Raw genomic sequence first — 14,172 nt, 5'->3', positions numbered from 1 at the left:
TTAGTTTAACCTATATATATATCTGTCCAAAAATCTAAACTCCTGGTGCCAAATTTAATTCCCAACTGGAAGTTGTGGAAGGGGGCTGCACAGTGGCGCAGTTGGTAGAGCTGTTGCCTTGCAGCAAGAAGGTCCTGGGTTCGATTCCTGGCCATGGAGTTTGCATGTTCTCCCTGTGCATGGTGGGTTCTCTCCGGGTTCTCCGGCTTCCTCCCACAGTCCAAAAACATGACTGTCAGGTTAACTGGTCTCTCTAAATTCTCCCTAGGTGTGAGTGTGTGTGTGAATGGTTGTGTGTCCTGTGTGTCTTTGTGTTGCCCTGCGACAGACTGGCGGCCTGTCCAGGGTGTACCCGCCTCTCGCCCGGAACGTTAGCTGGCGATAAACACCAGCAACCCTCCTGACCCCATTAGGGACAAAGGGTGTATAGACAATGGATGGATGGATGGAAGTTGTGGAAGTTTTGAAGCGATCTGATTGGCTGACATAAGTTTACACCTATGTTTGGTCAATTTAAAACAACGGTCGGGAGCGTACTTCTGCGGGTTCGTTTGGATAGAAATTATTCCGAAACTGATCCCATGTGTACAAAATAGTTTTTTTAAACAATGTGACAGAGATATTTACTTTCAACAAGACCCGACTACATGTTTACAAGACCTTAAACGCATCTTTTCCTCAGCACCTAAATTACATGATTGGCTGGCTGCTGGTAAGAAGAATGACTGATGATGAGGGAATTCAGCCGTTTGATACAGGTGTGCTGGAGCAGGTATGTGTCCTACAGCTGCTTCTGTCAGACTGTGTGTTTGACTAGTGACAGACACATTCTTGGCTTTTTTTTCCTATTTTAATTTAATCCAAATAAGTGATTTATAGCCACAATCAGAAGTAATTGTGCTTTAATCATGTTTTATGAGGAAAGTGACAACGAGCAAAGATGGATGCTTGTGAACCGGCACAGAAAGAACCGAGCAAAACCCAACCGCCACAATGTGTGGTCCAGAGGGAACTTCAACACCAGACCGCCAATGGACAACGAGACTGTACATCACTGGTCAGGAGGAACAAATACTTTGGGCATCACAACAAGGGATTCCAAAGTGATGAATGGAGCAACTACCAGCAGAACGAAGATGCCGCCCCAAAATTCAGCGACTGTAGCCTGGGGACTACAGGAATGATGTAAATGCCAGAGATGGGTTTTCCAGAACAGACCACGACACAGGTTTCAAATCTTACACAAAGCACGCAGGTCGTGCTTTGCCCCTGCACCACCATGGCGCCACGTTCCTGCTCTTTCTGAATTAGAACTGTTCAGCCTCGTCCGAAAAGACTAGCTGAACCCATTTAACGTAGCGTCCACCTGGGCCAGAAAAAAACGTGGAACACCAAGCCGAGGAGGTGGGCAGAACATAAATGAATAAGTGACCTTGCTAGTGGTGAATTAAGAGCGGCAGGTCCCAATCCTGATGACATTGTCATCCCTGTTTCTCAGAGACCTTCAGCAGGTATTGATGGCAGGCCTTTCTCTGTAGAACCCGTCAAAATCACTCCAAAGACACCCTCAATTACACCTGCCAGGAGCAGACCCATTGAACATGTGGGAACAGCGAACAAACTGCAGGCTTGATACCTAACCATGAGGAAGAAGTGGCTCATCATCAGGGAATCCAACGTGAGCAGATTTCCACAATTTTACATCGGGATTCTCCGGGTGGACAGCTTCCCGGGAGACATGCTGAACAGCAGTTGGGGAATGCCGATTACAGAAGTTGAGCCTGTTGTTCGACGGCATAAACGATCAGGGTACCGAAGACCATATTCCCACTGGCAAAGATCTTTATTTCAATGATCAACTTTGATCCTCTGCTCCTCTGGTCCGTCCTCCATCATCTTAACGGACACGTTCAGACTTACAGGGAACACATTCCAGCTCTAACTGAGGATTTCCAGACAGAGGATAGTGTTCACTGGACCAGTACCACCACGTTGCTGATCCTGGCACATTGGTACGGTCAGCTAATGTAAATGTCCCCCATTAGCCAGAGCACGGGTGTGGGGTCTGACTGTGATTGGACTTTCAGGACATTTTAAACCTTCTGCTGCTCAATTCAATCCTTCGAACACAGATTTGACTTTTATACCCACAAAAGTTTGTGATAAAAACATTAAAATCCAAAGCAGGTATGACCTTTTGTAATACCACAGAAGGATTAAATTAGACTTGCTTCTTCACCCTCCCCCCTCCCCAACAAAAGGGCGAGAGGAAATCCTGGCCAATAACTTTGACAGGAACGCTCTTTGGCAAGCAGGAAGCAGCTGATAACTAAAGAGCAAAACAAATGACAAAAGGTTTGAAAATTTATTCTACCTGACAAGCAAGTGAACTGAAAAAGTTTCTCAAAGTAATTTTCTTTGAGGAGAGCAAGAAGTTGTGCAAAGTGAGGGGGTGGAGGGACTCAGACGTTTGCTACTAAGGTTAATCATCCGTCCCTAAAGGGGAGGGGAGATTAAGAAAAGGTTAAATTAGCAGAACAACAGAGCTGGCAGGTCAGAGGAGCTGTGGACATGTGAAGATGGAGAACAAGGAGGGAGGTGAACTCTGCTTTCCACAACGTGTCAACACCTCCTGCAGAAGGCCGAGACCAAGCTGGTCTGAGGGCGTCGTCCTGAACATCACTTTATTCATCTCTCTGCTAACTGTGATGCTCAACTTGCTCATCATCATCTCTGTCTCCCATTTCAGGCAAAAACATGTTTTTAGAGAGTAAACAGTTCAATTTCAGTAGACTGAAAATGAAACCTTTGATTATTTGGTCCAATGATTTGGTTCTTTCTTTCTCTGTTCATCCAGGCAACTCCACACTCCCACTAACGTCTTCATCCTCTCTCTGGCTGTGTCAGACTTTCTGGTTGGCCTCCTGCTGATGCCTTTGGAAATCTTCAGGAACACAACCTGCTGGTTCCTCGGGGATGTCGTGTGTGTTCTCTACACTTACCTGATTACTCACGTTGTCTCTGCTTCGGTCGGGAATATCATCATTATATCCGCTGACCGCTACGTGGCCATTTGTGATCCTCTGCATTATCCCACCAGAATCACCTTAGCCAGAGCCAAGTGCTGCATCTGTCTCTGCTGGCTTCTCTACGGCCTCTACAGCGTTTTCTACCTAAAAGACGAGCTGGTTCACCTCGGCAGGGCCAACTCCTGCCTCGGACAGTGCGCGATTGTGGTCAACGCTGTAACGGGCACCGTAGATCTAATTTTGAATTTCATATTTCCGGTCACGGTCATCGTTGTGCTGTACACAAGAGTGTTTGTGGTGGCCGTGTCCCAGGCTCGCGCCATGCGCTCTAAAGTCTCTGTGGGCCTGAAGTCAAAGAAGTCGGAGCTGAAAGCAGCCAGGACCCTGGGAGTTGTTGTCTTTGTGTATCTAATGTGTTACTGTCCGTTTTATGGTTACGTTGTTGTTATCGTGAACCTGCCGAACACACCGTCTGTGCCTTTTCTGTTCTTTCTCTTCTACTTCAACTCTTGTCTTAACCCTGTGATCTACGCCTTGTTCTACTCCTGGTTCAGAAAAGCCATCAAGCTCATTGTCACGCTGCAAATCCTGCAGCCTGGATCCTGTCAGGCCAACGTGCTGCAGTGACGCCAAAGTGACACTGAAAGCAGTAATTTAGTTTTTCTGTCTCTATTATAAGCTCACTGCTAAAAAATTTTTAAAAAATTAAATGCTGTAACACATTTGATAGCAACATAACAGCTGATAATTATATGCTTTGTTTAATGTGGTTCTTAAGAGAATGTATCTTTTCATGTCTGTTTTTTAAGTGACAACAAGCAACATACATGTCATTAATCTTTTAATACGGCTGCACAATTTTAAAGCTTAAGTTTTCCTTATATATATATATGTGTGTGTGTCTGTGTGTGTGTACTGTTGTTACAAAATTCACATCACATTCATGTAAGAATCAAATACAAAGGAGTCAAAGAAAATTAGTCCTCCCCTGAAGTTGCAGGGTAAAATGTGTTTGAATCCTTTGTAGAAAAGCTTTTTTTTCAGTGACAACGTTCAGATTTTTCTCACATGGAGAAATTAGTCACATGGCTGTGTGATTGCATTCAACAGCACCGGTGTTAAATCCCGGCATCCTGCATGTTTCTGGCTCAATACGACTGAATTAAATGATGGTAAATGGTCGGGCCTTTAAAATGCTCCCAACAAATAAAAATAATTCTTGACCATTTGCTAAGTTGTTTCATTGTGTAATCCATCTATTTGGTCGCTGTATGTGCCTACACTTTTATAAATTGACTAAACCAAATCTCCACTAAGTTCTTTTGAAATGTTATTGAAAGTTTAATGTGATTATTCACAGAAATTGAAAAAAAAACTTTGCTCAGTACTGATTAAAGTAAAAAATAGTTTTGGCTTCTTTCTCTTTCTTGAAAACACTAAACTGTGACTCTTAAATAAGAATAAGAATATTCTTACACGTTACCTATAGCGGTAGGAGGCATGTTTTCTACTGGACCAACTTTTTTTTCATAATTTAAATTTTTATTCATTTTTCGCTTATGAACAGAACAAAGACGAACAAAAATGTAAACATAAACCTATGTGGTTGTTAAAGGATGATTTATATTAATTTTATGTTATAGTAGCAATATGGCATTGGCATAAACCTTAGGTGCATAGTATAGTCTGTATCTATTGAAGTATTTTATTCTCTCTTAGTTTGACTCTTAATGGGAACAGTGACATTTTATGTTTGTACACAAATGTCAAGCTACACAAAATCAGAAATGACATTTTATTTTGAGTGAATTATAAAGCTAAATGTGAATTTTGTTGTATAAATGGAAGTTAAGTCTGAAGTCTCTTTTTTTAGCCTAATTCAAAGTCCTAAGTTTCTAATGAAAAAAAAAAAAAAAATGTTTTATCCAAAACATCAGGTCCCATATAACTCTGCATTGCTGTGGGTTAGATTCCCTGAACTGTCGTTCTGTCCTTAGGTCTTAACTCACAATATTAATATTTATTGTTGAATTCTTTGTTATATTTTAATCATGTTATATTTCAATTGTCCCACAGCTTAAGTTTGATTTATTTTATTTTCCACTTTAGAAATGGACGCTTATGCTCTAAGAATAGTAGAGATTAAACTCTGTTAATGTTGAATCTCTGATCCAGTGCTTTCTTTATCTTTGTAATGCCTTTCATATTGTCCACTCCTTTAACAAAATTTAATTCAATTAAAAAAAATATTTGATAAATCCCAAAGGGAAATGTTAACAATGGGAAATCATTTGTTCAACTGTAAACTATGAATGTGTTCAAATGTAGAGACAAAATGTAGTAAAGTAAATGTCAAATTTCTGAATAAAGTGCTTTTATTTTAAAAAGAACCAGACAGAAGGTGCTTTTATTCTTTATTTTCAGCCATTAACAGGATGAAACACCAAACGTCTCTGGACACCAGCCAGTTTAACCAGTTAGCCGTTCTGTACAGGATGCCGTGTTCGCGTTTTCCCTGTTCCACAACCTGCTGAAATAAAACTTTAGTATTGGCCTGAACATCACAGATGAAACACACAAAAATATACAAACCATCATTTCAAATAACATTTGAGATATTAAATGTTGTTTTTTTTCTGCCTCAGAGCTCAGAAACTCACAACGCATCATCTCAAGACTCTGTATATTATAACCAGTAGATTGTTATGGAGACAATGCATCCATCCCTCAAACTGAGCATGAATGTATCGACAGTGGAGAGAACGATTCCCTTTGAACAGGAAGAAACCTCCAACTGAGCGTGGCCCGGTGCCAGTGACCATCGGTCACAACTGACTGGGGTTTCAAGACACAACAAACCTACAGAAACAGAAAAATTTGATACTTTTAGATCACTATGGCAAACCAGTGTTTTATTTTGCAGACCTGGCAAAGGAATTCCCACTCGGTGGATGGGAATGCCACACAGGCACAGTGGCACCGCAGAGAACAATGACTGAAACGACAATGCACAGATAATTCGACTGCAGTTATGAATCTGGGTTAAGGGGAAACTAACTGAGGTAAACATACTGAGGCATCGATGTTCAGCTTGGCCAGCACATGTGTTCTTGAGCTAACAGTCCTGCTCATTATGATGACTTACCCACTCAGTCTCCCCATCTCTCCACACAGTAGAGAAAGGCCATCTGTAAACAGGAGCATCAGAGGAAGGCCCTCGCTGTACATTACAAGTAAGCATCAACTGCAATAGTTCAACTTTGCAGTCCCCTCAGATTGCTGAGAGTATCTTGCAATCCTCGTCTACGCTGAGGATTTGTAAAAGTGAGTTGTGAGCCTTGCTGGGCTACATTGTAGTACCTGGGTGCTCAAGTCCAGTCGGCGAGATCTACCATCCTGCAACTTTCAGATGCTTCCCTGCTCTAACACACCTGAATCGAATGAATGGCTAGTTAGCAGGTCTGTTCAGAGCTGATCCTGGTCTATTGGACTAAGGCAGTGTTTCTCAATTCCAGTCCTCAGGGCCCCCTGCCCTGCATGTTTTAGCTGTTTCCCTTCTGCTACACACCTGAATTGAATATGTGGGTGATTAACAGGCTTCTGCAGCACTTGATGGTCATGCAATCATTTGAATCAGCTGCTCTGGAATAGAGGCGCATCTAAAACATGCAGAGCAGGGGGCCCTGAGGACTGGAATTGAGAAGGACTGGACTAAGGATACATCTAAAAGTTGCAGGACTGTAGCTCTCGAGGACTGGACTTGAGCACCCCTGTTGTAACATCCCGTTGCCTTCGGTGGGAGACTGTGGAACATCTCCACTTCCCAATAGCCGGGCAGTCAGTGCCACCACAATGTGGGTCAACAAAGCCATTAACAAACACACATCCAGTTGGTTTGGATACTTGCTTTTCTCTGACCTTTCACAGATCCCTGTCATATTGCGATCATAAAATATGCCCAAGATTGAGGCCCACCTGCCCAGAGTGGAAAGGTACGCATTGATTACTCAACAAACCATTTTGAATCAGGCCGAGGAAAGTTTTGTGTAGTCCCACAATTACAATTGTGTCCTCATCAAGGAACTGTAACAAATTAATTTTCAAAATGGAGGTTCAACACAAAAAGTCAAAGATTGTAAATGATGAATAATTAGGTCAAAGTAGAAAAAACACATCAGATAATCTTTTATTGCAGCACACATATATTACAAACTTTAATTTTACAAACAGTTCAGAGTTGTGGTTATTAAAACTAAACTGTTGTGCTTTCCTAATGAGCCATCAACATAAACTTTCACTGTCCATGTCTATCAACGGAAGTTAACTTGAAATAACTTTAAAAACATATCAAAATGATCCTTTGGCCATTAACGACTCCATAACACAGACACACCCCTCACACACACACAACTCCAGTGAGATTAACAATGTTTCTCTGTAAACAGATGTTTTGCAGCCAATTACTTGTTCCTAATGGCTTCTCACTGAGCCTCATTAGACGGGTTTGTTCACACCTCTATGCATCAGTCACATGACCTCCCAGGCGTCGCTGCAATCAAAGGTGTTAACATGTTTCAGGATACACAACATGATGCAATCTCTTGACTAAGTTCTATGTTATGACTTTAAGTTTTCTGACTTCGGGCATCTCATCAATTAAATATGAACAATTCTTTTCACAACGGATATGCCAGAAAATTAAATTGTTTTCTGTCACCGATTCTGTTCATTACTTTTATGGACAGAATTTCTAGGCGCAGCCAGGGTGTTGAGGGGATCCGTTTTGGTGGCCTTAGGATTGCATCTCTGCTTTTTGCGGATGATGTGGTCCTTTTGGCTTCATTGGGACGTGATCTGCAGCTCTTGCTGGAGCAGTTCGCAGCCGAGTGTGAAGCGGCTGGGATGGCGATCAGTGCCTCCAAATCTGAGGCCATGGTCCTGAGCTGGAAAAGGGTAGAGTGCCTTTTCCTGCCCCAAGTGGAGGAGTTCAAGTATCTCAAGATCTTGTTCACGAATGGGGGAAGAATGGAGCGGGAGATCGACAGGCGGATTGGTGCAGTGTCTGCCGTCAAGCGGGCGCTGTACTGGTCCGTCGTGGTGAAGAGAGAGCTGAGCCAAAAAGCGAAGCTCTCGATTTACCGGTCGATCTACGTTCCCACCCTCATCTATGGTCATGAGCTTTGGGTCATGACCGAAAGAATGAGATCGTGGATACAAGCGGCCGAAATGGGTTTTCTCCGTAGGGTGGCTGGGCTCTCCCTTAGAGATAGGGTGAGAAGCTCAGTCATCTGGGAGGGACTCAGAGTAGAGCCGCTGCTCCTTCACGTCGAGAGGGACCAGTTGAGGTGGCTCGGGCATCTGGTCAGGATGCCTCCTGGACGGCTCCCTGGTGAGGTGTTCCGGGCACGTCCCACCGGGAGGAGACCCCGGGGAAGACCCAGGACACGCTGGAGGGACTATGTCTCTCAGCTGGCCTGGGAACGCCTTGGGATTCCTCTGGAGGAGCTGGAAGAAGTGGCTGGGGAGAGGGAAATCTGGGCCTCCCTTCTGAAGCTGCTACCCCCGCAACCCGACCCTGGATAAGCGGAAGAAGATGGATGGATGGATGGATGGATGAAAAAGTTGTGATATTTTAGTCTCAGCCCCTTGTTTCAGGCCACCGGTACAACTCTAGCTGTTAAACCAGTAAAAAACAGCTAGAGTTGTTTTTGCACCAGCAAATCCGCTGGATTTAGGCCCCAGCGCCGCTCACAATCTCATTAGGGATAAGCATGTAAGAAAATTGACCTTACCAAGCTCCGGCCACAACCGACCTACATGACCTCAAGTCTCACAAACAAAGCCTCGTGGCGCATTGTTTCTATGTAAACATGACGTCTTCCACTCTCTGCAGTGATTAGTGCATCATTTCTACTGGATTTTCACAACATATCAGATACTACAATGGACAGAGGAACTAAGAAGTTCATGTCATCATCTGGGGCGAGGTTACTGGTTTCTCAGTCACAAGCTGGTCAATAGTTTAATACTAAACTATTGACGTGAACAATATCAGGTATTAATAGGGCTGCAAAATGCTATTGATTTGCGAATTACTTTTACTTTTGATTTGTGGCATAATGGAGATCACTGTATTATATAGACATGGTTGAATGCCTTCTCCATGTCCACGAAGCATCCAGGATCCTGCTGAGGGTGAAGAGCGGGTCCAGTGTTCCAGGATGAAAACCACAGTACTTTTCCTGAATCAGAGGTTTGCCACCGCTACCTGCTGTCCACTGGCCACCAGGTAGTGGCTTCACCTCTCTCTGAATAGACCTTACCAGTTGACACGACTTAATCAAACTTATTTATTTATTTGTATAGCACATTTCAGCAGCAAGGCAGTGTCTTAAGTACCAACCATGTTTGTACTTATGTGCCAAACTTTTCTCTTGTACCAACAACAGTTAGAACCCGTCCCCCCCCCACATGTAGGCGGAGGCAGGCCACTGTCTTGTTCCCCGGGGTAAACCCCGACGCGACGTACATTCACCAAGATGGGGGGCAACAAGGACGCCCACTCCTGCTTGGCGCCTCTCACTAAGGGGAACTCCAGAGTTAACCAGTGTCCAACCCTTCTTAACGACACTGGTTCCAGAACCAGTCACGTGTTGAGTCATGAGGTGAGTTGGACTATTTCCAGGCCCTAACCTCTCAACCTCACCCACTAGCTCAGGTTTCTTCCTCAGCAAAGAGGAGACGTTCCACAGCTTCTGTAGCCGAGGATCAGATCGCCAAAATCCCCGCTTTCAGCCACCACCCATCACTCTCTGCACCTGATCTATTTGGACTCTTCCACAGGTGGTGAGCCCATGGGAAGGGGCCTTTCACCCGTAAGGGCTCCATGGGAGAAAGACCAGCCACCAGGTACTCACTAGCATGCCCCTCCTCCAGACAAAGTGAAAAGTTGACTTTTAAGATGAAAAATCTTCTGTTGCAATAGAAACAATCAGAAAAGTGCAGTTCTGGTGAGACTCATCCCTGATTTCTAAAATCTGACAATCTTCTGCCTACTGTAATTGGGACACAAATGCCTAGCAGGTCTAATTATAGTTGTAATAGTTTTGAAATGAGGAAGGACGATGTTTTAGTAGTTGTTTTCCAAGAAATGTATTTTCCAACAAGGTTTCCCACTGAACCTTAACCAGTTCGTCAAAGCCATCTTACAGACTATAGGGAAGTTCCCTTTTTCAACAGAGGAACTGTCTATTATTGTCTCGTCACACATTTCTGTTTAGTAAATCTTAATAAAATGCAACAAAGGTGTGAAATAAGTAAAATTAGAGCTCTCCATCAATTAAAATATTCAGTCAGGTTAATCATTGTCTGGCATTGTGGTTAATCAGAATTATCACGATCCTTAACTACGTAATGACAACTAAATCTGAAACAGTTTTCTTTAAAATATTCAAATGTAGGTAAAAATAATATCTACTATATCATTGCTGTTGCTCCCTGAGTAACTATCTATTCCAGCTCCTCCCTGTTATGATGAATAAATGATTCATTAATTCTTTCTGTTATTTTCTAAAGTTACCCTGCCGTGCGTTTACACAAATGTGGACCCAATTTGTGAGCGGCACCACATGAGATTGTGATTGACAGCGCTAAGACCCTCCTCCTGGCTCTGATTGGTTGTTTCTAGAGCACTAGGAGAAGGCAAAGGAATTAGATTTATACAAGATCTCATAATGTATTGTCATGAAATTTTCAACATAAAAGTAACTTTTTTTTTCTTTTTGACTTTGAAAAGAGGATGTTTACTCCCTGAGGTTCTGAAAATAGATTTTATTATAAAGTTTGGCGCCCCCTGTCTGAGAACTCTTCTGCTATTGGTTTCTCAGTGGCTCCCCAACTAACCTACCTTCTTTTTTGTTTCATGTGTTAATTGTTTTGCTTGTTATTTGTGATAAAATATTTTATTGTCAGGGTTACCTCAAATGGCCTTTTTTTCATCTGTAGTGTCTTTATTGTATTTTGTGCAAATATTATTTATTTTATATCAGTTTAGTTTCGTGTGAGAATGTCTGCTGTTCAGGGATCTTTTTGAGTCTTAAAACCTCTTATAAATGTATTGCTATGAATGGCTTTGTATGATATTTATGAACATATTGTTAATAATCAATAAAAATACATTTGAAGCCTTGAAATTGGCCTCCATCTGGTTAAGAAGCTCCTGCTCTGTTTGACTTCTGATTGTAGATTCGGCAAACAGCTAAAGGACAATTCCACCTAATCCTTCAGAGTCCTTAGGACTTTTTAAGCTTATAGCATGAACAAAAGATGTAAATTATGACTTAATAAAGAAGAGAAATGCATGTAATTATGTGGGGAGGAGAAGGCAGCAACTCCCCAGAGAGATAAAACACCAGAGAGGAGGGAAGGCAGGAAAACATGAGCTACAGGACAGGATCAGATCAGAGCTGCAGCCGTCTGAGGATGGAGATCCAAGACAGAAGTGATCTCTGTTTCCCACTTCTCCTCAACAGCTCCTGCAGGAAGCCCACACTTCACTGGTCTGAAGTCGTTCTCCTGAACTCTGTGCTGCTCTTCATCTCACTGATCACTGTAGTGCTCAACCTCCTCATCATCATCTCAGTCTCACACTTCAGGCAAACATCAACCTACAGATTAAGTTTTAAGAATGTTAGGCCAGATTTACATGATAATTGATGTTCAATTGTGATTTTGTCTCCTTCCAGGCAGCTCCACACTCCTACAAACATCCTCCTCCTCTCTCTGGGTGTTTCAGACTTTTTTGTTGGTCTCCTGTTGATGCCTTTAGAAATCTACAGATTTACATTCTGCTGGTTTCTTGGAGATACCATGTGTGTTTTGCTTTGTTATTTGATTGGTACAATCATCTTTGCTTCAATTTGGAACATTGTCCTGATATCAGTGGATCGATACGTAGCCATTTGTTTCCCTCTGCATTATCCCACCAGAATCTCATTGACCAGAATCAAATATTGTGTTTGTCTGTGTTGGTTCTGTGCTTCTTCTTGCAGCTTTTTCTATGCAAAAGATGAACTGATTCAGCCTGGCAGGAGTAATTCCTGCATTGGAGAATGTAAATTTATCATGAGCTACATTCCAGGAATATTTGATCTTATTTTTAATTTCACAGTTCCAGTAATGATCATCATAATTCTGTATTTGAGAGTATTTGTGGTGGCTGTGTCTCAGGCTCGTTCCATGCGCTCTCACATTACAGTCGTCACGTTTCATTCAGCGGCATCAAGAACAAAGAGATCAGAGTTAAAAGCAGCCAGGACTCTGGGGGTTCTAGTTGTTGTATATCTAATGTGTTACTGTCCAGGTTACTGTTACGCTTTAATTGGGATAGGTTTAACTAATACCTCTTATTCATTTTATTTGTTTTTCCTCACCTATGTTAACTCTTGTCTGAACCCAGTGATCTACGCTCTGTTCTATCCCTGGTTCAGAAAAGCTGTTAAAGTCATTGTTACTCTACAGATCCTGCAGCCTGGCTCACGTGAGGCCAACATACTGTGAATACACTGCTGACTGACTGAAATCAGAACAACAAGAGAGATTCATCATTAAACATTTCTATTTAGTAGTTTGCACATTTAAATGAACTGTTTTGTGTCATAAATCAACAAAAAAAATTAGATGTTGTTTAGGGGAGTTGGGAACAAATGTACTAAATACTATCTTTGATCTTTCTTCTGCTTCAAGATTATTTAAAACATTCAAAAAATGTCTTTTTAAACTGTACGCAGCATTATCATACATCTGATTGTATATTTATTATTTTGAATCTGTAATTCTGTGTTCTGACTTTGAGATTGATATTAACTTTTAAAGTCACCTTAAGCTACAGCTTTTAACTGATATACTAAAACATATCAAGGTTTTTTTAAACAAATGTTTTGGGAAACTTCAATTTAATTGTTGTTTTTCATCAGATTCACATATTTTTATTAAATGAATTCACAAAGTCTATAAGGGGGATCAAACTACAGGCAACTTCTGAGACGTTATTTTAAAGTTGTGAGCAACAGACAGAGGAAATGTGTCTACAGATAGTTTTGGGCGGACGCCTTTATTATGACTCCATGGGTTATTTCATCAACCACTGATGTATGTGAAAAGTTTGGTAACTTTTCCAATATATTTCAGGCTCTGAATAGTCAATTTTATTTTTGCTCAAATAACGCTATTCCTGCAAACCTCCACCAGGGCGCACAAAATGTTCACTTTAATCCAAAATAACCGACTTCCTGTTGGGTTTGCACCATGGATCCAAGATCATGGAAAACAGTTGTTTTCATGAGCAGTAAACATTTTGCTTTTCTGAAATACATAATCAATATAAAGGCTAATGTTGTTTATTGCAGATTTTAGTTTTTACATTAGAATTTCTTTTTAAACTTAATATATTATATTGTCATTTTCAAAATATGCTAGGGTTTGGTTGCTTATCCGCTATGTTGTTGCGTTCTGTGGGTCAAAGGAAGTAGCACTGGTGGGGCAGGGGCAACTGTTTTGAACTGGTTCTGAGGTAATGTGCTGGTTGCTGCATGACTTGGGGAGGGGAACAGTGTTTTATCAGTGGGATGTCCCCACCTAATATCAGATTATGCTGCGGTTGAGCTGAGAAAGTGTGCTGTGAGTAAGTGTGATCTCCATTAGTCACTCTCTGTAATTTTTGGAATAAATTGGTTGTTGATTCCATTCACTGACTCTGCACTTCTTTGTCACTTCAACAAACTCTGAGGACATTAAGTTGTTTTTCTAACACAACTTGTTTTATGTTTGTTAGTCAAAGTGTGGCTTGGAGCAGATTTTTCTTAAATAATTCTAGGAGGCACTGTGGAGGAAGTAGACCATGCTGACCAAATATTGGACTGGAGTCCTGTAGGGAGATGGAATAGGACAGATCGTGAGTTTGGTACAGAGCACCGTGACGTCTGACTTCGCCACACTGTCATGGCCAGGCCTTCCAATGAAAACTCTTTGTGCTTTAAAGCAAGTGAGACTAACTTGTTGTCTGTCTTCTGATACATGAGCATCTTGAGTAGACAAAAGGTGGTCAGAAAAGGAACTTTACACAAAAAAAGCTACTTTCGATAAT

The 14,172-nt window shown here is 41.9% G+C and overlaps 2 protein-coding genes and 1 long non-coding RNA gene across 4 annotated transcripts; 2 read left to right on the top strand and 1 right to left on the bottom strand.

Moving 5' to 3' along the window:
* The first annotated feature begins 2,579 nt into the window (after positions 1-2,579).
* Positions 2,580-3,674, top strand: LOC122839878 (trace amine-associated receptor 13c-like). The gene is made up of 2 exons (XM_044131884.1): positions 2,580-2,749; positions 2,858-3,674. Exons 1-2 carry the CDS (start codon positions 2,580-2,582, stop codon positions 3,654-3,656), a joined length of 969 nt encoding a protein of 322 aa, XP_043987819.1. The 3' UTR covers positions 3,657-3,674.
* Positions 3,675-5,436: 1,762 nt separating this feature from the next.
* Positions 5,437-6,528, bottom strand: LOC122839885. Of its 2 annotated transcripts, none has more exons than XR_006372131.1 (4): positions 6,390-6,528; positions 6,175-6,249; positions 5,955-6,024; positions 5,437-5,556 (listed from the first exon to the last, which is right to left on the bottom strand). It is a non-coding gene; the product is annotated as an uncharacterized LOC122839885 (long non-coding RNA). The 2 variants fall into 2 exon arrangements; XR_006372130.1 differs by having other exon boundaries at positions 6,175-6,217.
* Positions 6,529-11,510: 4,982 nt separating this feature from the next.
* On the top strand, positions 11,511-12,602 carry LOC122839873 (trace amine-associated receptor 13c-like). Its single transcript, XM_044131879.1, has 2 exons — positions 11,511-11,683; positions 11,774-12,602. Exons 1-2 carry the CDS (start codon positions 11,511-11,513, stop codon positions 12,585-12,587), a joined length of 987 nt encoding a protein of 328 aa, XP_043987814.1. The 3' UTR covers positions 12,588-12,602.
* Positions 12,603-14,172: the final 1,570 nt, after the last annotated feature.

Source organism: Gambusia affinis, linkage group LG11, assembly GCF_019740435.1.
Source record: "Gambusia affinis linkage group LG11, SWU_Gaff_1.0, whole genome shotgun sequence".
NCBI classification, from domain to species: domain Eukaryota; kingdom Metazoa; phylum Chordata; class Actinopteri; order Cyprinodontiformes; family Poeciliidae; genus Gambusia; species Gambusia affinis.
Note: the sequence above shows the minus strand (reverse complement) of the source record. Positions and strands in the feature narration are given on the sequence as shown.